Source organism: Cebus imitator, unplaced genomic scaffold, assembly GCF_001604975.1.
Source record: "Cebus imitator isolate Cc_AM_T3 unplaced genomic scaffold, Cebus_imitator-1.0 Scaffold7, whole genome shotgun sequence".
Taxonomy (NCBI): Eukaryota; Metazoa; Chordata; class Mammalia; order Primates; family Cebidae; genus Cebus; species Cebus imitator.
In genome coordinates this window covers 3808477-3834191 of record NW_016107322.1, presented here as the reverse complement: position 1 = coordinate 3834191, position 25715 = coordinate 3808477, and the positions used below count along the sequence as shown (strand labels likewise).

The 25715-nt window shown below is 35.8% G+C and overlaps 1 protein-coding gene across 1 annotated transcript; it reads left to right on the top strand.

The window, feature by feature from the left end:
* The first annotated feature begins 968 nt into the window (after positions 1-968).
* CHODL (chondrolectin) lies at positions 969-24050 on the top strand. Its single transcript, XM_017539594.2, has 6 exons — positions 969-1565; positions 11915-12224; positions 12378-12535; positions 15622-15708; positions 18128-18230; positions 22639-24050. The coding sequence occupies exons 1-6, from the start codon at positions 1487-1489 to the stop codon at positions 22721-22723; spliced, it is 822 nt and encodes a 273-aa protein (XP_017395083.1). The 5' UTR covers positions 969-1486; the 3' UTR covers positions 22724-24050.
* The last annotated feature ends 1665 nt before the right edge of the window (positions 24051-25715 follow it).

The window sequence follows — 25715 nt, the reverse complement described above, 5'->3', positions numbered from 1 at the left end:
AGACTTGTCCTTGTTGTGTCAGTATTGACTTCCTTTTTCCAATAAAACAGTCAAACAGTTGTTTAGAGTGTACCTGTGGCTTATGAAAACCAAAGACAACAAGAAGTTAGAGGACAGTGTAATTCTTATAAGACACATAATGTTATTTAACAATTATTAAAAGCATTTAATTTTATAAGCATAACATTCTCATGCATTTAAAGCAACATAATGAGAAAATACCAATTCCACTGAAGCTCATTATGAGAACATTTTCAGAGTTCATACTATGGACTTGATATAGATTAAATTCTTATGAGCTTCTCTCCAGTACTTCTAGGCATAACAGTCTTTGCCTAGACTGCTTTACTAAAGAGCAGGTCAGGTTATGAAAAATGTAGATTTTCCAATGAGCTTTACTTCTAATGTAAATCATAGATCACCAATAAATGATTGCAAAGAAATACATCCATTTTACATCCAGAAAATTCCCAAGAATTCAGAATGTCTACTTTGTATTGATGGTTTTCTCTGGAGTTGCAAACACTGAGACTGAAATCAGTTTCGAAAACCATGCTTCAAATGTTCATTTCAATTTGCTTTTGTGGCAGTTTTCGTCAAACAACCTGCTTGGAGATAATCTATTTGCAGAACCTAGGTGGGGAAAAACCCGCCACATTACATAATTCACTGAGCAGGTTTTGGCTCCCACTTCACCAATCCGTCTTGAATAGTGGCTAGTGCCCTGCATCTAGCAATACATATGATCAAGCAATTTAGCACAGAAAGAGAAAGGCCCCACAACTTGGCATCCCCGTGGACATTTATCTTTGAGAAAATCAAATGGATCCAACTTTTTGCCAGAGTTTAATAGCAAAGCTGTCACATTTTACACAAATAAGTATCCAGTCCGCCGGCGAATGGAAAGAGGGGACAGGGAGGAGGCGACCAGAGGAGGTGGGACAGCTGACTGGACTGTTTTCAAAGTGGCTCCCGTTTTTAGGGGAGTGGCTGGGATGCTCCACATGGCTGGAGAGACGAAGTAGTTAAAAATTATTACTAGCGAGGGGCTGGAACCTCGGGACGTGGGTATATAAGACGGTGCCTGAGCGCAGAGCGGCTGCTGCTGTGATCCAGGACCAGGGCGCACCGGCTCATCCTCTTGCTTGTCAGAGGCCGGGGAGAGAAGGAAAGCGCAACGGTGCGGTCCAAGCCGGGGCTCCTGCTTCGCCTCTGGGACACACACTGGACTCCCTAACTTCAATCCCCAAACGCGCACCCACGAAGTCCTGGGCTCCAGCCGGCACATTCAGGCGCGGCACAGGCGCGGCCGGCGGCAGGTTCCAGCCAAAGGCTATGCGCGCGGGGGTTCGGGCAGCTGGGCTCCGGCGGCGGGAGTAGGGCCCAGCAGGGAGGCAGGGAGGCTGCGGAGTCAGAGCCGCGGGTTGCGCCCTACGCAGAGGCCGCCCTCGCTCCACGCAACACCTGCTGCTGTCTCCGCGCCGCGATGAGCCGCGTGGTCTCGCTGTTGCTGGGCGCAGCGCTGCTCTGCGGCCACGGAGCCTTCTGCCGCCGGGTGGTCAGCGGTGAGTCAGGGGCCGTCCCCCCGGAGGACGGGCTGGGAAAGGGGACCACGGGGCGCGGCGGGGCAGCCTGTCCTCGGGCGGAGGGTCTCCGGGGCGTTTGAAACCTGGACAGTGTAAGGGTCCGGGAGGAGGCGGGAAGAAATTGATTGTGCTATTCTCCTCCCTCTCCTAATACACTCGCAGAAAAGTTTAAATTTCTGTGAAGCGCTTGCTTAAGTCACCGCGGAGCGAGCTTCTGCTTCATCAGGAGCGGCACAGCCTTTTTCTGGGGTGATTTCCACTTTCTTTGTGAGAGAGTTGACCACAGGGTAGGGCTCAGCACCTGCAAAGGGGGTGGGGTAGGGCGGAGGCAGAGGGAACCCAGAGACAGAAGAACCACCGCAGAAATGCCACCGTCTGTGGCTCTGGCTGGACTTTAGTCCCTGCACCTTGTTCACTCGGATGATTTCTGAGACCAGATCAGCTCGCCGTGGGTCGCCTCCGGATGCCTGAGCATCCAGTCTTTGTTCTCAGCAGGACTACTGGCAGGGACCTGGAGTGTGCTCATTGTGTGTAGATGCTTTTCCTTTACACACTTCGTTCCAAGTTGGGGACTTCCCAGAAAATGAAGTCAGCTGGAGTTGGGCCGAGGTATACTTGGTAATGGTTGCAGGTTTGGCACACAGTAGGTGCACAATTAGGTCTGTCAAGTCAGTGCATGGGAAATGAATCAAAAGTGGCAAGCTTCCCAGGTTTTCTTTGATTTTTCTTTTTTTGACTCTCACTGTCCTATTGTTGAACAATTTATATTGCATCTACTCTCCCTTACTTTTTGGGAAGGTCTCTTCAAAAGGATACATATTCTCAGTGGCCTAGGATGAATGTGATCAGGGCCTCACATGAAAGCTGAACATAACTACACTTTATAGAAATTTCATGCTATGCTCTTTGAAACATTGCAGTATTTGTTAGATATATGTGTTTTGAGGGTGAAAGGTTTTTTTTTCAAACTTAAAAAGTACAAATAGTCCTTTTCACTTTTGTACGTCTATACAACAGGTGTCACTAGATGTACAGATAGATGACAGATGACAGCAACTAATTCAGTTGTGAAGCCAGACCTTTAGACATTGACATATTAAGCTTAATTGTTACTGATCTTCCCCTTAGCAATTTGTGATGTTCTGCAGTTTCAGAATATAATTCTTAAATGTGTAGTTACCACTCTACATTTTTTCAGAATTTTCAGAATCTGTGACATTAGATCCTTTTCCTCCCTAATTTAGCTGCAAAGCAAAAGTTCATTATATAGATTCATCTGATTGTGTAAATTACTTATCTGACTGTCTTTGTGTTTATCAGAATTATTCATGCAACTGAATGAACAGCAGAGACCATGCTTTGAACATAAGTGTTTTTGTTTTTAAACAAACACTCATTGACCTAAATAATATCCTTTAGATATACCTTGTTCCTGGGCCTCAACATTTGCAAGGGAGACAAAATAATATCTCAAGTAAAAACAGAGCTTAAAAAATTGTTGAAGAGGTGTATTTTGTGTTCTATGAGTACATAATTTTTTCCAAACCTTTTGTTATGTTTTCTTATTATGTATTTATAGGCATCTTGTAGATGACATCTGGAAAATTTCTAATTAACTGAACATGATCTATTTGATTTAGCATAAATGATGATGTTTATTTGATATTAAAATAATTAGTTATGTTTTTCTTATGAATAATTCAATTGTCTTTGGTCATAAAATTCACATTGAAATTTAACCATCTGTAAATTGACTTGTAACATTTATTCTTTGAAGACTAATTTTTAAAAAAGATATATTTTAACCACAATGGCTGGAGAACACAGCAGCCTAAAGCCTGACTTTTGTGTAGCAATAGTTTCCGATGGATCTATTCTCTACCTGGTCAATGTAAGTTTTGAATTGGTGCATCAATTTTTTCATGCCACTTGGGACCATTCACCAAATCTTTACTGAAGTGTATGAGTCTCTTTGGGGCTGTTAGTAGGAACATACTGACCACATATGGAATATATTTCTATTTGTTAAATTTCAGTACAACGATTTATAACTTCTATGCAGGATACTCAAATAATCACTTGCTCCAGAGAAAAAGATAGACACAAAATAATTCTCCACAGAAATTATCTTTAATACTTTAAAATATTCAATAAGATACTTTCCGATATTTTTAAATACATCACCTTTTCTAAAGTGTAGAGTATTACTTACAAATAAAGTGGATATATTTTAGGAAGAAATGGCATTTCAAACAACTTAGTCATCATAATCTGACCAATAAGATTTAATGGCATCTAGTAGTAATATGGAAGTACTTTTTTTAGGTCAATGGTCATGCTTATTTTGATGTATGAATATGTAAAGTAATATGTGGCATGATGATAGTAATCAAAGCCTATTTATTAAATTTATGATATTAACTTGGAAACTACTTTTAGGAGCTTAGACCTGTACTAATTTCTTACTACACACAGATGTTTAGAGAATATCTGTGGGGTCTGCAATCATTTAATTTTGTGAAGTGACTGGTGAGTAGTGCTGTCTTCTTTAGGACAAAGGTAAAAAGATTTTACTTGTAGGCATAAGGATGAAGATGAAGGTTTCAAAATTCAAGTCTCTAAGTTGGGAGGGTATGTTGGAAGCACAAGTGATAATTTTAAACAATTGAAGTGTTTTGAAGTAATGTGTTTCTTTTTTTTTTTTTTTCCTTTTTCTTTGTAGTGTGCATAGCAGTGATCCCCAACCTGTTTTTGCTGCAAAATGACATTAGGAGTATTTCATGGCACTTCCAGATTTCTGCAGAACACTTTAACATATGTTAATTTACCCTTATTAAAACTGGCACACGTTTTATTTAGGAGACTGGGTGATTTAGAGACCTCTCTTCTTGTTGTGCAGATACCACAGAATATTACAAATTCATGGGTGGTGAACAGTAGCACATAGATTAATATATAGTATAATATAATAGCAAGGGAGATACAAGAAAAACTGATGAGCATATCTCAGCCTATGGAACTATTCCATGACATCATCAAAAGCATAAAATGATGACAGTGCAGTTTTCAAAGATGCAATTACTTTAAGTATCTCTTGGGCATGAAAGGAGCAATTTAATCTTATTACCAGTCATTTAATAAACTAACCATTTATCATAGACATTATTCTTTAACTGCTGTTTGTTATCATTTTATGGTTTTATTTTTATAACTTTTTCCTGAAGATGGAAATATCTGTTACATTACCTTTAGAAAACAAGCAGCATTATATAAAGGGGTCCAATATTAAAATTCAGAAGATGCACTCACAAACAATTTTTACTATTTACAACAAGCTTTTGTGTGAAGCATTCATATACAAGTAGATGGATGTGTGCAACTATGAGGTGAGAGTGTTTCTTTCATTGTTTTAACATATTCCTGATGATATAACACAGGATGACAGCTTGGCTAAAGTTATACTCTTTGTAACGGGGAATGCATTCCATTTGGACATGGTTTGTTTTATTTTGGAAAATAAAAAGACTAGGGAAAAAATTCTTAAAGACGTATATGGTTTGAAAATCTGAGACAGAGGCAACATTAATTCTTATTTAAATATCTGTAACAGAAAATCTGAACCTGTTTAGAAACAAGCTCTCAGGGCACAAACTCTTGCATATATTAGCCGCTCAATAATGAATAACAGATTAATGCCAATGATTCTGACATAGACAACATGCACAGTGTATGTATTCATAAATCCCTTTTGTTCATGAAATATTTCACCTTTATATTAGGTTTGAGACATATGGAGACAGCATAGAAATCTGGTAAAAGCATGGACTGTAGAGTCAGATGGCCTGGTGCCAAACCTCAGCTTCAGCACTTGTGAGCTGTGTAAACTTGGGCAAATTATTCAGCTATTGTCTGCCCATTTTGCCTCATTTTGAAAACAGATAAGACCTTTGTCATGGGATTGCTAGGAATATTAAAAAGGTTAAAACACAGTTATGCTGGTTGTGCACTGTGCTGAGGTACATGCCAAAAAGATAGAAGAAGGAGTTCAGCTTGGCAAGCCCAGTCCCTGGAGCTCAGGCCACCTGGAGGCAAAATCAACTTTTCTAGTTGAACAGTCTATAAGGGGGACCTTTCTGCCATCTCTCACCAGGAGAGGTCATCTCCTAATTTATCCCAAAGCATGGATTGTGGTAGAAGTGAGGTGTTGCACTCTAAATTATTGCTAAATTTCAGGCCTGTATTATTAGAATCATTATTTCTACAAAATTCATAACTGGTCTCATTATTTAAGTAAGAAAATAGGCTTGGGGAGATTAAATAACCCCAAGTACCCACAATTTAAATGTAGAGTTTGGTTTCAAAGCTAATTCATTTTGATTGGCTACGTGAACTCTTAAGTCACACTGATACTTGACTTACAACTTACTCTAATCTCCATTGTAAATATTGTGATTTAAAAAAAAAATAGTCTCATCCTCTTCTCAGAAAGCTTATGGCATTTTCCAACTGGAGAAGCAGGGCTTGCTGCTGCTGCCACCATCATAAAATGAGCACAACCTACAGATTTAGTTTTGTTTATTAAAGTGAGAGAATGCATTCCAGTCATAGCACACTATGCAATTAAGTGCATTATAAAATCTGTGTTGTAAAAATAAAAGTTTATTATAATAAAACTCTTTATAAGGAAAAATTTTAGGAAGTTGGTATACTATTGAATACTGAAAGCAGAACCCTTAAAATGAATACCAGTCCTTGTCTTTTTAGTTCCAAAGTGCTAGCATTGGTATCTCTGACCTTGCATAGCAGTATCAACATATTTCTCAGTGTGATTGTGAGGGGGAAAAGAAGAAATTATGAAAAAATATCTTATGTGATTCTAATAAAGCATTCTAAGGTCATTCTGGTTTGGGGAATATTTACCATGTGGATGTTCTTTTTTACCTTTTTTTTTTTTTTTTTTTTTTNTTTGCAACTCATGGTAGATCACAATTGAACAGTAGGAATTTGTGATACATCTTTTATACTTTTATTGAAAAATGTGATATAAATTCGATGCTCCTCTAATATTGATAATATATAAGTACAGTGTGAGACATAACAAAATATTTATTATTTTCATAACTAACTGAGCACTCAATTATCAGAAAGTAAATAAATATAAGCAATAAGAAAAGCAAATTATAGATCCTTTCTATTCAAAAGAAAAAGCAAACTACCATGAATTCATGAGTTTGGCCCAACTTTTATATCATTGCCAAAAGCATTTAAACCTCTGCCAATACTTAGCTCTATCGAAATTTTAATGTATAAGATAAAAGACAAAAATAATCTACTTGTTCATGGAAATAGTGGTGAAATTTTTGTTGTGACAGTGATAGGAATGTTAATAATCATAACTTTCTCTAAATAAAAGGGCCTGTTTATGTAGCTGTGTGTGTGAAACTAATAAAGATGAATATTTATTTTATATAAAATAAATATTTTAATACATAAAATAATTTATGTATTTTATTAAAAAGTCTCTTTTATATAAAAGAAAATATTCTATATAATATTTCTATAAAAATTTAGTGCAATCTGTACAACAAACCTCCATGACGCACGTTTACCTATGTAACAAATCTGCACATCCTATGTATGTACCCAGGAACTTAAATGTTAAAAAATTCAGTGCAGAAAAACTTACATATTTAAATACTTTTTAGATTTAAAAATTAGCTCCTACTGCACATCTAGGAAACAAATTATCTTTTATTTTATTTTTTAAATATGTTTGTAGAGAATTTATTTTGAATTTTATTTCTCAATGTGTTTGTAGAATCCTGGGCAGATCTTTTCTCTCTCTTGTAGATAAGCCCACGATTAAAGGATGTTTTCAACTACAGGTGCTAGTTGACATGTAGTAATTTATAGTTAGAATAAATGTAACCTTAGTGTAATAGAACCCATTCTATGGTTCTCTGAATACCTATCCCATAAAATGTTGGTGAAAGATTTTATCTGAACCATAACATTTGAAAATAAGAGACAGAGAAATTCTCCATGTTATCTCACATAATTAGAAAAGAGGTAATTGTAATTGTTCTCTAGGAAGATTGGCTTTTACAGAAGTGGGAAAGTTGTCTCCAGAAGATCTGCATTAACGAAACTTTTCTGGGAATTAGGGCAACGTTTGTTTCCCAGCTGTTGTAGTTTCACTGCATTAGTAGCCAAATGTGATCAGCTGAAATAGCGGTGAGAGGTTCAATAGCTGCTGCTTCTGCTGATTTTGCTGCAACTTGGACTGAATTTGCACGCTAAGGTGGAAATCAGTAATAAAATAGAATTGAATGTAAAGAAATTCACAGTGTCAGCTTTAACTGATTGTATATAAACCACACAAATTGTGCAATATATTTATAATTTCCTGAAAAATGCCTTGCTAGATCTGAACTGTTGGTGACTTTTCAGTTCAAACTCTAGATACAGCTGATGATCAAACTTCAGAGTTAACGTATCTGTTCCAGTTGTCAATGGGCTGCTGTCTGGATGCCCTGAGAGCCTCCCTGCTGTGCGGGCATCACAGTCTCCACTCCCCGAAGCAGGACCTGACGACTGCTCTATTATCCACAACCAGAGACATGGCCTGGCACAGAGCGTGTCAAGCTGGCTATTATCCAGGGTCTGCCCAGTATTAATTGTTAATTCTTTTAAATATAATTCCTGCCCATAGATGATAATGATGATAGTGATTATTATTATATCTGTATAAACTAACATAATGGTGTTAGAAATTTCCACATGAAACCTAAGGCTATCATGCATTTAATTAAAAATGCTATCTTAATGTTATAAGTGAGTTAATTCACTTCACCATTTTTGTATGATCATCAATAAATCTGTGTTGTGTTTATTTTTTAATGAATCAGAGATAATGAACAGTGACTTTTAGCATATGCAGCATACCCAGGAATCCCCTGAATGTGTGGGGCTTTGTTACATATAGCACTTTTTACTCACTAAAAGGTCTGGCTACTCTGTTGTTGTTGTTTTTTTTTAATATGACATTTTTGACATCTTGCAAAATAATCTTGTTGGACAAATTTAATAATTAAAATTGCTGGGATAAAATCCAAGGCAGAAAGCTCTTGGAGTGAAAAATTGAACAAGTTGAAAACTTAAGGCAATGTAATTAAGATATATTTGGACACTTAGAACTATGTAAAGGATGTAGTAGATGAAAATGGAAACAGCTTGCTTCTAAAATACAGGCACGAAAATATAGGCTTAATGGCATTGTTAAACTCTGACCGAGAACAACCATTTTAAATGACAAAATCATCACAAAACCTAATAAAATCTTCGGATATTGAAAAAATAATACATTTTCAGAGTCAACCATTGGGACTTTCATGATTATCTCTCAAAGAATATGTATTTTCAGGCTGATGTGTCCCCCTGAATTCCCTCTAATTCATTTCCCATTGTCATTCATACTCATGTTATTTTTAATTAACTATTTTGGCAGCCTGTTAATTTGTTCACATTTTTCAGTGTACTGTTCCTGGGTCAAGATCACGGTTAATGAGACAAGGGAACAACTCTTGGCCTGCTTGCATTGCCAGAACCACTATTTTATGATAGGCGTTCTCAGTTGGTGTCAAGATATTGGAAGCCTATCACTCAAACACTGTTGAGAAGTTAGTGACCTTCAGCTGATTTCTGAGCCTTTTTGCCTCTGAGTGTCATCACAGGTCATGAATTGCTGACTCCAGAAGGGAATGGATATGATACACTGGCTCAGTGTGATGTACTGTAATTAAAGTACAAAGTTTGAATGTTTTTTTTCTTGCCAGTATTTAAATACAAGAAACTCCCCCACCCCCACAAATCTGTGACTACTGACAACTTCTATTGATAGGCTACAAAACTAAATACATAGTAGAAAAGGCCACAAATACCAACAAGAATAATATTGATGGAGATTAATTGTAAGAAAGCAGTGAAACGATGTCGTAATTTCTTAGCATAAAGTAATTTGTCTTAATTTTACATAAAGTAATAGATAGTCTATTTTCCAAGTCCATATCTAAGCTAAAATAGAGGGAGAGACTAAGAAAGTAGAAGAGGCTATGGAAAGCAGTTTGGGCATAAGAAATAGTAACAGAGAGGGATTCTTGGCAGCCTAAAAAGTTGAGAGCAGAGACCAGAGGTGAATAAAAATAGAAGCAATGAAAACCAAAACAAGACAGAATGATCATTCTGGAGATTGTCTATAATTTCGGCATACATTCTTAGTGGTAGACAAGGATGAGTGTGGACAATAGAACAATAGAAAATCCATTGCTGGTAGAGCTAGCTAAATCCTATATATCATAATATCCTTGACCTCTTTCTTTCTTTTCTTTCTTTGCTTCCTTCTTTCTCTCTCTTTCTTTCTTTCTCTTTTTTCTTTTCCTACTTTCTTTTTCTTTTCTTTTCTTTTTTCTTTTCTTTCTTTCTCTTTTCTTTCTTTCTTTTCTTTCCTTCCTTCCTTCTCTTTTTTTCTCTCTCTTTCTTTCCTTTCTTCCTCCCTCCCACCTTCCTTCCTTCCTTCCATCCCTCTTTTCTTTCTCTTTCTTTCTCTGATATATATATGTAAACATAAATATACATGACTTTATTATGACTTGATATGATCATGAATATTTACAGTTATTTCCCTAGGTTACTAGGAAAATTAACACCACTTAATGTAGAGGTATGTAAAATTTAATTTTGAGTTTTTTTTTCAAACTCTTTTTGACCATGTGTTTAAGATTTCACAAATGTTATTAGAGCAGAATTCCATTATGAGGTCTCAAAAATTCTTTTAAGCGTTTTTTGTGGTTCTGTCTAATATTTTAAAACAAATTGATTTTCAGTATACTAAAAATAATGACTTTATTGTGTATAGTATATACTGTACATAGTCAATAGATGTCAGGATAGGTGGTTAAACTGAATCCTGTAATATAAAAACCTTTAAAACACAGGTTTAAAATAAAAAATAGATTTTAAACTTCACTTTCCAATTTAGAGTATGTATGTATTTATTCATAGATTTTGGATATTTGGTTCATCCTAATCTTTATTCCTGAAGAAATATGCAATAAAACCACCGGTAGTAAGATTAACTACAGAGAAAGGTAAATTTAAATAAATTTGTATTTAAGTTTAATAAAATTCTGAGCTAGGGAAAGTTTAAAAATGTAATATTACTTTCAAACTCATAAAGGAACTAATGGAATTTTTTAAGTTTAAATGAGAGGAAGCCATTGTTATTTTATATGTGTTAATGTGTAAGTAGAGCCTCTAAAGCTGACAAATAATTTGTTCTCAAGTTTGCAAAATGTTTATTACCTTGTTTCCAGCTAATTATTTAACTGTCTTTGAAAGACCAGTTTGGCCAAATTTCAGCCAAATTTCTACTCCCAACTAAATTGAGAGAAATCAACACTAGTCAGCCATTGATAAGATATTACTAGCTCCTTTATTTTGCAATATATTTGTTCCACTGTTTTCTAAGCCATCATTTTTTTACCTTTAAAACATATTTCTTTTTTTAAAAAAAGTACTTATTTATCTATGTTCATAGCTGGGAGTTTTTATTTGCAATTGATCACTTATCAGAGTTATCTTTGTAAAATGAGAGAAGACATTGTCCTAGGAATTGGAGTTTACACACAATATCTCCCTAGAGAAAATACTCAAAAAAACTGGTAGTGAGATTTTTTCAGAGATAATGAGTACTTTAGAAGTCAACTCTGTCACTTTCAATGTAATATTATACTAATTAATTAATACTACCAATTACCTTCATTCTGTCCTCTTTAAACTTTCAATGTTAATAGATTTACTTTTGGGTATACAAATAAAACAAATATTTATACCTTAAATTTGCCACTGTGTATCTCTTTCAGAACACCTTATATAAAATTGTTTCATTTTATTTTACTTGTTTTTGATAATTAATTTGGCTTATGAGTTGTTCTTCTTCTTTCATAAAGTTTTAGCTCACTTTAATATACACTCCTGAAATTCTTTTAGCTATTTTCATTTCCTATGTTAATTGGTTTATAAAATCTAAGCCAGAAGAATTATAACTTCCCTTAACAAACCTTTCTTGAAGTACTGGGTTTAAAAATTTATGTTCCAACTTTACTAGGGAATCAATTTGCTTTTACAAATTGCAAGCAATAGGCTAGAAAATAAACTTTACAAAATAATCCAGTGGGAGAAGCATTGGTTCTTAAATTTTGGTTCTTAGTGGTGTTACAAGTAGAGTTCAGATTATCAATATATGGGCATCTTTTTTTTTTTTTTTTCAGGCCAAAAGGTGTGTTTTGCTGACCTCAAGCATCCCTGCTACAAAATGGCCTACTTCCATGAACTGTCCAGCCGAGTGAGCTTTCAGGAGGCGCGCATGGCTTGTGAGAGTGAGGGAGGAGTCCTCCTCAGCCTTGAGAATGAAGCAGAACAGAAGTTAATAGAGAGCATGTTGCAAAATTTGACAAAACCTGGAACAGGGATTTCTGATGGCGATTTCTGGATAGGGCTTTGGAGGAATGGAAATGGGCAAACTTCTGGTGCCTGCCCAGATCTCTACCAGTGGTCTGATGGAAGCAGTTCCCAGTACCGGTGAGTATGGATCCTGAGCAGTTGACAGGTGCTCTGGGGAACTCCACAAGGTAGGGAGAGGACTCTGTTGCCCATAGAGGATGTCAAGAATAGAACAAGAAGAATCACTTAGGAGGCATATATCTGAGTGTTCGTGTTACTCTGTGTTTGCAGAAACTGGTACGCAGATGAACCTTCCTGTGGAAGTGAAAAGTGTGTTGTGATGTATCACCAACCAACTGCCAATCCTGGCCTTGGGGGTCCCTACCTTTACCAGTGGAATGATGACAGGTGCAACATGAAGCACAATTATATTTGCAAGTATGAACCAGGTAAGCAGTGTGAAAGAAGGTACAAAAGATTTTGTGCATATTTCATTATATTAAGTTTTGTCCTTAATTTTCACTACCTTTGGCTCTTTTTGTTTTTCTGCTGTGAAATAGAAAATTACCTTCAGCTTGTCATATCACTTGTGTACTAAAGCATATCATATCCTGTAGAGCAAACTGCCCAATGAGCTCAAAGAAGAGAGTAAATAAAAACATCTGAAGAGGTGTCTTTAAGAGAAAATAATCATTTCTAACATTAAAAACAACATGATTTTTGTAAATAGATTTTATAAACAATAAATATCTATTTTAAATTATTTTAAACAGTTACTGTAACATGTGGGAAATAGGTGTAAGTTACCAAAGCACCTGTAGACCTGCACATGTGAACAGCAGTTCTTTATCTCATGAACTTAAGAGAACAATGCACTTTCTCCTGGATAATTTGCTTATCATTTTATGGTATAATATTTGACATGTGGTACTCAATAAAAATAAGACTATCATAGCTCATTGCCCCATAGTGGAAAAAGTAGGAAGAAGTGGCTTGTTCTCCCTATGATTCCCATTCTTGAAATATGCCCCCTCAGTTAGCTTTCTTTTGAAATCTCCCACTACTTGTCATATGCAGCAAATGGGAAGATTACATTGACTTGAGCTATATTGGCGTGGGCTCTAGATTAAAAATATAGTAAATTTGAATTACTTTGAATGGGACAGATCATCTGAATATAGATATTTGACTGAAAGAGGGATTAACAAAAACTCCGTGGACTCATTTTTAAAAATCATCTGAGAAAGTCAAGTTACATCCTTAGGCTTTGAGATCTCTTAGCTGTTTTTTCTCCTCAGTGTTTGTGTCATTTTAACTCTTCTGAAGGGGTGTTTTCTTGAACTCATAATATCTGCTCACATAAGGTAATTATAGTTGAGGACTGCTGCTTCCATTATTCTCTTGAAATTACATTATTGTTTTTCTCGTAATAACATAAAGCACAAAGGATTATTTGGATTAGACTTACCCTTCTCTTAGATTTATCCTGCTCTTGAGTGCATTAAGCAACTTTTTGCATCCCTGGTGAGTTTATTCTTTAACCACCTTGGTTGCTAAACCCATCATTACCCTCCTGGAAGCCTTTGCAAAACTGAGTCTGTTACACGCTTATGTCCTTTATTTTTCTCTTGGAGAATTATAAAGTTGAAATTCTCTGATATTTTAAATTTGTGACATTCTATGTACTTAAAATATTGAATAAAACAAATACAATATTATGCATTATTCTTAATACCACATTATTGTTGCCTTCTCCTTTCTTTTGAGTTCATAGATCAATTATTTGACCCTTCATTGTATTATATATAATTTAAGTTTTGCATTCAAACTTATGCCATTATTTAGGACACTATAAATCTTACAATCTTCTTTTCTTGTTTACATTACTAGGTTTACATTACTCATGCAAGAGCATTTAAGATATAAAATTATTCTTTTTTATCTTCTACATTCTACCCAAATGTTCAAATAATCTATATTGATTAAAATATTTTTATGTAGTTATTGTTTTGAACCACATTCAGAGGTTTACTGTTGGTCTTATTAATGTGCTCAGGATTTTAATTTTTTATTTCATTATTTAATCCTTTTTTTTTTTCTACTTAGTTAACCTTCCTGGAGCTTAGTGTCTGCTTTGTAAAGGATGTTGGTTAGATTAAATTCCTTGGTTATGTAATCACTGCTTAAGTTTTAGTGATATTTTGCATAATATTTATATTATTCATTAAAAAATGCCAAGTGAGTAGGCATAGGGTGACTAAATACTATAGAAGAACAGGTATAGTTTAGGACTGAATCAGAGGAGGCTATTAAGATGTCAGGGTAAAATTTGTATACAAGAGTAACAAATATTACTACAGGATGGTATACGATTAAATTTCCAACAAAGGGAGACTCTGACATTATTAGATAATGTAATAATGGTAAATGTTAAATTAAAATCTTTTGTATACTAAAAACTATATAAGATGTTACATGTGTTCCTATTTCAATTGACAAAAGTAAGTAGAAAATTACACTTTTGGAACAAATGGTAACAAATGTACAGGTTTTAAAAAATAATTCAGTTTACTTTCATTGAATTATTAATTTAACAAATAGTTCCTTAAGGAAAAGAAAAATAGAAAATTGAGCAATACCAAATTGTGACAAGAAATGCCAACAATTTTAAAGTGTGTGGCAGGAGGAAAAGAATCAGGAAGAATAGTTAATGGATGCTGAATAGGTAATGGATGCTGAGCTTAATACTTCAGTGATGGGATGACCTGTGCAGCAAACCACCATGGCACATGTTCACCCACGTAACAAACCTGCACATTCTGCACATGTACCCCTGAACTTAAAGTAAAAGTTAGAAAAACAATAAAAAATAAAGCGTGTGGCAATAGAAGAGACATCTATAAAACTAGTGAAAGAAACTTGCAAGCTTTAATTCAATAGTAGTATTATTTTTAACAGTAGACACTCTTGAAGAGCAAATCTAAGGATGGCATTATATGTGCAGAACAGAAATGTGCCTTAGAACATTGTTGCTTGAATCATCAATTCCAAATGCAATCTACATACAGTCATCTGATTATTATCGCAAGGGAAAACCTGAATAATACACTGATATTAGTAAAGAAATTATCTTGCTTGTCCCTGAATTGCATTGAGTATATCACACTCTGAAGCTTACCAATTCTTGGTTATCCTCACTTAACTTTGTTCCTGGTCTGCCATTATTGCCTGCAGCAGGCTGTCATCAGCACAGACCCACTGTTGATTGCTGAATGGAGTTTGGAGTTTCAAGGGAGAATATATCAAGTGCATCTTTTATTCAAAGATAATTAAATGTTTATTCAAATATAGTTAAATGTTATCAAAGATAGATAATTTCATGTAAATTTAAATTCGGAATATATATTATTAGCTGTAAGATGTTCAGAAATCAAAATTATATTTTTATTGTTTTATAATAAACATTCATATTTATATATGTTTTCAATTCTCTTATTTAATCATCCTATATGATGCTGATACTTATTATTTACAGAGATTAATCCAACAGCGCCTGTAGAAAAGCCTTATCTTACAAATCAACCAGGAGACACCCATCAAAATGTGGTTGTTACTGAAGCAGGTAATTACTTCATGTGTCTTTAACTTCATCAAGAACTGAACTGTACTTTCAAACGCTGCTTCGTGTTGACTCCAGTGAAACTTTTCTTGCCTGGGGAAGTGGTGCACTAAGTTTGGTCCTATGGAAATTTACTTTTCAACTAGATTAGAAAAAATTATGTTAAGCTAGTATTTGAATAGAAAAACCTGTTTGGTTTTCTTTAAAGTGTTACTAAACTACGTGATCCACATGAAAATTTGGATCTGGCTGGGCACAGTGGCTCACGCCACTGTAATCCCAGCAATTTGGGAGGCTGAGGCAGGGGGATCACTTGAGCCCAGGAATTCAAGACCATCCTGAGCAACCTGTCAAGACCCCATCTCTACAAAAATACAAAAAACTAGCCTGGCATGGTGGTGCACGCCTGTAGTCCTAGCTACTGGGAGGCTAAGGTGGGAGACTCACCTGACCCTGGGGAGCTGAGGCTGCAATAAGCAGTGATCATGACACTACAGTCCAGAGTGGGCAACAGAGTGAGACCCTGTCTCAAACAAACAACAACAGTAAAAACACTGCCAACAACAACAAAAACAACTTTGGGTCTACAAGAAACTTCTCTAACAAGACATAGGTGTCATGATGCAAATTGGCACATTCAGTGGAGAGCAAACAAAGGTGTGCTGATACATGTCTAGAGATTGGTTGAATCCTTAAATTGCTTGAAGTCAAACAAGAGTGGGTGGAAACAGCAAATTATTGCTCAGATGCCCTGTTGTTGGACCTCATGAGTTTGTCTTCTGTTAACAAATGAAGTGATGCGCAGTTCAGTGGAAAGCTTTATCTACACATCTGGTCCACTTTGACCAGAATTATTTAGATTAGTCATGATGATGACTTTTAATTTGCAAGCTAAATGCATAGTTCTTCAATTTGTTTTGCTTGCATAGACATGATATTAAGGCTTAGTGCTTTTCACTTTTCAGGTGCCTGGTTTTAAAACCATTCAGAACATCTAAACTTAATTAAAAAGATTACTAGGCCAGGCACGGTGGCTCACACCTGTAATCCCAGCACTTTGGGAGGCTGAGGCAGGTGGGTCACCTGAGGTCAGGAGTTTGAGACGAACCTGGCCAACAGGGCAAAGCCCTGTCTCTACTAAAAAATATAAAAATTAGCTGAGCATGGTGGCAGGCGCCTGTAATCATGGCTTCTTGGGAGGCTGAGGCAGGAGAATCGCTTGAACCCAGGAAGTGGAGGTTGCAGTGAGCCGAGATTGCCCCATTGCACTTCAGCCTGGGAGACAGAGCAAGACTTTGTCTCAAAAAAGAAAAAAATCGGTAAATAATCACATTGGAAAAATTTTTTCTCTTGTGAAATTGAACAAATGTTTATTAAAGTAATTTTAAGTTGTATGGGATTTTGGTGCCACAGTTTTTTAATTTTACTAAGAACATCTAGCATTATCAAATGTTATGGAACAGGATTAAAAAATAACTCATTTTAGAATTTAATTAAGATCAAGTCTTTGTGCCACTGGAGTCTTGTGTCTCTGAGTCATTACTGTATCATCAGTTAATATTTACATATTTCATTTTAATCCCAGTGACTAGCATATAATCATAGCACTAAGCTTATTGGCTAGGTAATGATATATCCAATATATCCACAATAATTTTAATAATTATTTTTAATAAGCACTCATTTTTGTAAGTAATGATTGAGAAGGAATAATGAAATCAGTTAGCTAAGATTATTAATATACTGTGAAAGCTAGTCCATGTCTGAATTGCTGATGTAATAGTAGTTTTGGAAGTATGGATATCAAATTGGAACAGTCTGATATCACTACAATTCAGTACAATTCAATTTTCAGTTCAGTAAAGTTTTGTTTTTAATTTTTACCAAAACATGAATAGTTACGTACCACTTAACAATGGGGATATGTTCTGAGAAATGCACCATTAGGTGATTTAGTCATTGTGCGAACATCGTAGAGTGTACTTAAACCTAGATCATATAGCTGACTATACATCTAGGCTATTTGATATGGCCAATTTCTTCCAGACTACAAACCCCTGCAGCATGTTACTGTACTGATGCTGTAGACAACTGTAACGCAATGGTATTGATCAAAACCTACCTAAACAGAAATGCATAAAATGGGATATGTAATAGAAAAGATGGTACACCTGTATAGGGGAGCTCCATTATAATCTTATAGGTCCACTGTCTTATATGTGGTGCATCATTGCCTGAAATGTCACTATGTGGTACATGACTGTATATTATTTCATTAGATTTTTCAACATTTTGAGAAGAACTTTGGGATCAATTTAGTGATAACTGAATTTCACCTTTTTTTTTGAAAAATTATTACAAATTTTTGTGTTAGAATTCTTCCTCAACTATCTTTTCACATGAAGACTGTTTTATTTTGTAGGTATAATTCCCAATCTAATTTATGTTGTTATACCAACAATACCGCTGCTCTTACTGATACTGGTTGCTTTTGGAACCTGTTGTTTCCAGATGCTACATAAAAGGTAAATAACTCATATATGTAGAGACAATTTGAAAAACTTTAAATAGGTTTTCAGAAATGTTTTAAAACTATTAGTATAAAGTTAATTGTATTTTAATATGCCTTAAGAAATCCTGCACATACAATCCTATATACACTTCTAATAAGGTATACATTGATTATAGAATTAATGTATCATTTAATCTTCACAAGCCTTATTAAGCAGTTACCCTTCTGTTAGTATTTCTCAGCTGAGCAGATGGTGTCTGAGATGGGTTACCTGTTCTGCCTTGGGTCCTGTAGCTAGTGTTTAAGGTGAATCTGAAATTTGGATATTTGTAAACTTCCAGCATATGCACTATACTATACTGCTTCTTGTTTATGAAATAAAAGAATTAATGCTGAACTTTTCAATCTAGACATCAAGCTACATGTAAGACCTGATATTTGTAGGTTCACTTTGTATTACTTTTTAAAATTCAAGCTACAGGTTTCTGTTTTATTTCATAAAGATCTTTTAAGAATAGGAAATAAAATACAGTGGTTAAAATAGGCCACTTTTTGGCAGGTATCTTGAAATAAAATCCTGTATTTTACCAGCAAGATTTCTGGGGAAATATTATGACTTTTGTATCTGCTTACCCATAACCTTGAGTTAGAGAAGTTTTTCCATGTGTCAATTTTTTAATAAAAATGAAAATAATTAAATAAAATAAAAATTTTCTACATTTTCAAACAAAAAATGACATATAAATGTGTCAAAAGAAAAAAAAAGGAAAAGCTGTTCTGTTTATATAAGAGCATGTTTGCCAGAATAAAGTAGACATCTTTGTCTGAGTGGTTTAACTAAGAACTGGTCAAGAGACTGCCTCCATCAGGAAAGACCTGCAAACAAATTCATGTTTCTCTTTTGACCTTACTGCATCTTCTTCTTTTTCTGAAAGAAACCCCAAAGAAACCATTAAGTAATAAAAGATCCAGAAAAAAATTAAGTACATGTCAGTTTTAAATGATTCACATAAATTTTCAAAAGAATCCAAACTGTAACTAGCTGGATGTTAAAATAAAACATTTTGAGTAACGATAAATAAAGCCTAGCGAATTAATACTATACTTTGTGTCCTTTTGGAGTTCTAGTATATATGTGGAACACAGTTAAAATATTTTTTGGGCTAGATGAGGTGGCTCATGCCTGTAATCCCAGCACTTAAGGAGGCCAAGGTGGGCAAATCACCTGAGGTCAGGAGTTTGGGACCAGCCTGGCCAACATGGTGAAACCTTACCTCTCCTAAAAAGATACAAAAATTAGCCAGGCTTGATGGTGTGTGACTGTAATCTCAGCTATGCGGTAGGCCAAGTCAGGAGAATCACTTGAGCCCAGGAGGTGGAGGTTGTAGTGAGTCAAAGATCATGCTGCTATACTCCAGCCTGGGCAATAGAGTGAGACTCTCTCAAAAAGAAAAGAAAAAAAAGAATTTTTTTTTTTTGTATTTTGTACAGAATAAAAGAACAGTAAATATGTAATTTCTTGCTCTGATTTCTAAGACTATAGATGGAAAGATGATTTAATGCTGTGGAAAGGAGTGAAATAGAAGGAGAATTTGACATAAATCCTTCCTTCCAGCCAAACTGTTAAGGAAGACCTGAAAGTAGCAAATGTGCTTGAAAAGATGATTTGAACTTTTTATTTATATATTCCTCTTTATAAAGTAAAAATCATTAAAGTGCCAAGTAACTGCTTCCTTATTTGCTTCCTTTCTTCCAAGTAGTATATTATGGTGGCGATTCTATTCATTCAAAATCTCTCCCAGGCTTTTACAGCTTAAAGATCTGTGGAGTTTTCACTTGTTTGAAATTCTCAGAGTGAGAACATAAACCAAAACACAGCACCTCCAGATGCTGTGATTAATTGTAATACTGAATTCATTTGTTCTTAGATCCTCCCCTTTTTCTTTCTTCCAGGAAAGCAAGGAGAAACTTCATCAAAGACTCTACTCCATTATTATCTGGGTACCTTGCAGAAAGTTTAAATTCCAATCTGGTACACACAATGGTTTCTATCATTCCACGTCATGTTCAAAATAACTCGTTTCCTTACAGGGTAGTAATTCTTTTTTTTTTTTTTTTTTTTTTTAAGATGGAGTCTCGCTCTGTTGCCCAGGCTGGAGTGCAATGAATGGCACAATCTTGGCTCATTGCAACCTCTGCCTCCCAGGTTCAAGCAGTTTTCCTGTCTCAGCGTCCCAAGTAGCTGGAACCACAGGCATGCACCACCATATCCGGTTAATTGTTGTATTTTTAGTAGAGATCGTTTCACCATATTGGTCATGCTGGTCTCGAACTCCTGACCCCAAGTGATCTGCCCACCTCAGCCTCCCACGGTGCTAGGATTACAGGCATGAGCCACTGCCCCCAGCCTCCTTATGGGGTAGTAATCCTTAAATGAAATACTAATTCTACCCAAAAGCCACATTAATAATTTTTTTTTTTTTTTTTTTTTTTTTTTTTTTTTTTTTTTTTTTTTTTTTTTTTTTTTTTTTTTTTTTTTTTTTTTTTTTTACCATTCAGAAGATTTTGTGCTTTTAGTAAGCTTCCTTGGCTTATTTTCCATCCATGTTAGATGACTTGGTAGAATAAAGTGTTGATCTTACTTATTTGGATGAGAATTCACAAACCATAAAATTTGGACAGAATATTTTATTTGTAACAAAAATGGTTAAATCTAAGTGAATTAAGCAATAGTTTAAAGGAGTAATGGTCAGATTTGTTTAGAAATAGTTATTTTCTGTCTTTGAGGGAATTCTGCAATGTCTGGTATATGGAGAGGAGAAGATGAGGAGAAGCCTGTGAGGACTGAGGCAGATGCTGGGAACTGGGGCTGGGGTGGTCAGGGAGCAAGTAAGTGCACAACACAGTGAACTGGGACACACAAACACTTTTGTTCCAGGCAAAAGATTATTCTGAGGGAACCAGCCCAAAGAAATCTAGATTTTGCCAGGGCATCCAGTAGAGAACAACTTGGGTGGATTACCTGAGGTTATGAGTTTGAGACCAGCCTGGCTAACATGGCGAAACGCCATCTCTATTAAAAATACAAAAATTAGCCTGGTGTGGTGCTGGTGCCTGTAATCCCAGCTACTTGGGAGGTTGAGGCAGAGGAATCTCTTGAACCTGGGACGTGGAGGTTGCAGTGAGCTGAGATCGCGCCATAGCACTCCAACCAGGTGACAGAGTGAGACTCCATCTCAAAAAATAATAAAATAAAATAAAGAGAATGACTTGGGTAAACTCAGGAACAGATAACTTTTGCAGGTGCCTGAAAAGTTATCATTTTATGGAAAGACAGAAGATAGCAGAACCCTAGACACAGGCTGGAAATGTGGGCCAGAATTCCAAATCTAACAAGGGTGAAGTTGTATCTCAGATCTGGAGGAACTCAGATACTGTTTAGTTACCAAAGCACGAATCTGCTATTGAACCACATTGGTTTCAGAGACTGAGGCACCAGTAAGCTTCCAGAAATCAAGTAACTTAGGTGCAAGACTGGAGAACTGATGGGACGAGGGGAATAGATGCACCCTTACACGTAGTATAATAACATTGTTTTGATTATTTGGCATGAAATTCAACATACATTAATGACAGAAGACTTCCAAAATAACAGATCAAAGAAAATAAAGGTTTTTAATTAGTGAATAAAACAGAAATTTTTAATATTGTGTCAGGCACATGTTCGTATGTGTGGAACCAACCTAAATGTTGAGTGGATAAAGAATTTGTGGTATATTTATACAGTAGAATACTACTCAGCCATACAAAGGAGCGAATTAATGGCATTCACAGCGACCTGGACGAGATTGGAGACTATTATTCTAAGTGAAGTATACAGGAATGGAAAACCAAACATCATATATTCTCACTCATAAGTGGGAACTAAGCTATGAGGATACAAAGGCATAAGAATGACACAGTGGACTTTGGGGACTCAGGGAAAAGGGTGAGAAGGGGGTGAGGGATAAAAGACTACAAATTTGGCACAGTGTGTACTAATCAGGTGATGGGTACAACAAAATTTCACAAATCACCGCTAAAAAACTTACTCATGTTACTAAACACCACCTGTTCCCCCATAATCTATGGCAATAAAAAAATTAAAAGAACAACCACCACCAAAACAAAAATAATTAAGTCTAAGTTAGGAAATATCCAACAGGAGAAGATATGTTTTGTTTTGTCCATAATTCACAAGAACTGTTTGCCATCTTCACATATTTGAATAATCTAGAATTTTTTGTAAGAATGGGAAAATACACTACTGAGAGGAGAAGGGCTCTTTCATAAATAACTGAGGTATTTTCCTTTGGACCAAGACATGCATAGTTTAATAAAAAGTTTTGGCACTAAACATATTTTTTTCTTATGTTTTTCAGTAAAGGAAGAACAAAAACTAGTCCAAACCAGTCTACACTGTGGATTTCAAAGAGCACCAGAAAAGAAAGTGGCATGGAAGTATAATAACTCATTGACTTGGTTCCAGAGTTTTATAATTCGGGATCTGTATAAGGAATGGCATCAGAACATTAGCTTGGAATGGCTTGAAATCACAAAGGATCTGCAAGACGAACTGTAAGCTCCCCCCTTGAGGCAAATATTGTAGTAATTTTTTATATGTTTATAATTTCACTTACAAAATATGCTGTGCTAATGATGGAGTGAGACATGCTTATTTTGCTAAAGGATGCACCCAAACATCAAGCAAATGAAATGGACAATGCAGATCAAGTTACTATCAACACATTGGGATTACGTGTGTTAGAAGCAATTATTTTTATTTCTTTCACCTTTCATAAGTTGTAATCTAGTTAATGTAATGTATATTGTATTGAAATTTACAGTGTGCAAAAATATTTTACCTTTGCATAAGTGTTTGATAAAATTTAACTGTTCTAATATTTATTTTTATGGCATCTCATTGTTCAATACATGCTGTTTTGATTAAAGAAATTTATTACTGTTATCAATGAAATTCACACAGACGCAAATGTAGTACCATGGAAAAAGTTTGTTTTCTAGAAATGATTCATCTTTCAGTTTCTCTGCTTTCGGTCAGAATTCTAAGAAATCTCTTCAGAAATAAGAAGCTATTTCATTAAGTGTGATATAAACCTCCTCAAACATTTTACTTAGAGGCAAGGATTGTCTGATTTCAATTGTGCAAGACACGTGCCTTATAATTATTTTTAGTTTACAATTCAACAGATTTTGTAATAATGTAACTTTGTTAATAGATGCATAAACAATAATGCAGTCAATTTGAACAAAAGTGGCATACACAATATAAATCATATGTCTTCACACGTTGCCTATATAATGACAAGCAGCTCTCTGAGGGTTCTGGAATCAGTGTGGTCCCTCTCTTGCTCACTAAACAAAGATGGTTGTTTGGGGTTTGGGATTGACACTTGAGACAGATAGTTGCCGAGTTTATCTAAGTTTCCCTTGCTGCATTTAGCCTCTAACTATATTAGTATACAAAGAGGTCTTGTGGTTGAGACCAGGTGAATAGTCACCATCAGTGTGGAGATAAGCACAGCACACAGACATTTCAGGAAGGAAAGGAACCATAAAATTGTGTGAAAATGGATTGGAACCCATCAATGATCACACATTCATTGATGAGAGTTTGCTTGAGATAGAAAACGGTGGGTCCTTTCTGTCTTATCTCCTAGTTTCTTCAATGCTTATGCCTTGGTCTTCTCAAGAGAGTGTTGTAACTGTCTGGTCTTCATATGTCCCTGTGCTCCTTTTAACCAAATAAAGAGTTCTTGTTTCTGAAGAATGATCACTAGTCCTGTCTAAAACTCTTATGTGAAAAAAGTACAGATATGTTTGCATCAATATATAAAGTTGAAAACAAATTACTCTTTAAATGTGCTAAGAATGGAAGGGATGGTTATGTCTAATATTTTCCCTATGAATTCTTTTCAGTTACATAATAAGGTACTTTCTTTAACACAATTCACAACTAACATTGGTTGGCAAAGCTAGGGGGCAACATAGAAATCAATGAGCATTGCCTGTTTTCAGCTGCTCATAGACTGAGAGAATGAGCAGCTGCATTTGAAGCTGAGCTCTGCCAACATGTAGCACTCCTCCTTCTTTTCTTGGCTACCTATCTTTCTGGGTAGAATGGAGACCAGCTGCTGGGACCTAATCTTTTTCCTCCAAACTACTGTCATGGATTTCTCCCTCTTGTGTGGACACTGTGGAGGAAAACTGGGTGTTCCCCCTTGTCTTTGCCACCATAGCAGTTGCAAGACAAAAACAGCAAATCAATGCAGATACGCCTTGCTTTTGCCCTTGATCTTTATCTAGGTCTGGGTAACTTTTCTGGTATCAACAACTAAACCTATAAGCGACTAGAGGTGAAAAAATGTTGCTGACCTCATCTGAGGGGCTGTCCTGCCACATAGCCCAAGCCAGAGCTCAGTCTTGGTGGGAACTGAGGAGCAGCAGGAAGAGGGAGGGAAGGGAACCAAGGGATGGACATCTTGTCATTTATTTTTCTTCAAATAAATGTCGCTTTTTGAGACAAAAAAAAAAGAACTTTTCTTTTATTAGAAAATGGTAGTGATGCTGTCTTAGCAGTTTCTTAAAATTTTAGCTAACCTTTAAAAAATGAAAAGAAATACATGCTGTATCTGTTTTAAGTGTTAGCATTTTTAGAATATATTTTTGCTATATGTTGGAAATGGAGAAGAAATATGGAACAATCTTCAGGTGCTAAAAACAAATACCCTGCTGATAAGTCTGTCTTTCCCAACTGTTAGAATCCGACCATTGGAAAGATGAAAAAGTATAGTGTGTTCAGTGGTGATATGGTTTGGCTGTGTTCCCACCCAAATCTCACCTTGAATTGTAATAATCCCCATGTGTCAAGGGCAGGGCCAGGTGAAGAGAATTCAATCATGAGGGTGGTTCCCCCATACTGTTCTCATGGTAGTGAGTAAGTCTCAAGAGATCTGATAGTTTTATAAATGGGAGTTCCCCTGCAAATACGCTTTTGCCTGCCTCCATGTAAGAAGTGACTCTGCTCCTCCTTTGCCTTCCACCATGATTGTGAGGCCTCTTCAGCTATGTGGAACTGTGAGTCTATTAAACTTCTTTCCTTTATAAATTACCCAGTCTTGGGTATGTCTTTATTAGCAGCATGAAAATGGACCTAAACGAGTGGCTTCTGATTTTTGTCCAAAGAATGAATTCTACAATTCCTTAACGGGAATTTGCAGTCTTCCATCATCTGGCCACATCTTCATATAACATTTTTTGCCCTTTATCTGACTGTTTGCCAGAGAGAGAGAGTCTTTTGGTATGACAACACATGGTTCTCTATTGACCCCTTTCCCTTAACTGACTCCCACCTGCACACTGGATCCCCAATATCCTTTTCAATGCCTCTGTAATAATTATTATTTCCTGATGAAGTTCAAGTCTCCTTTCTTCCATA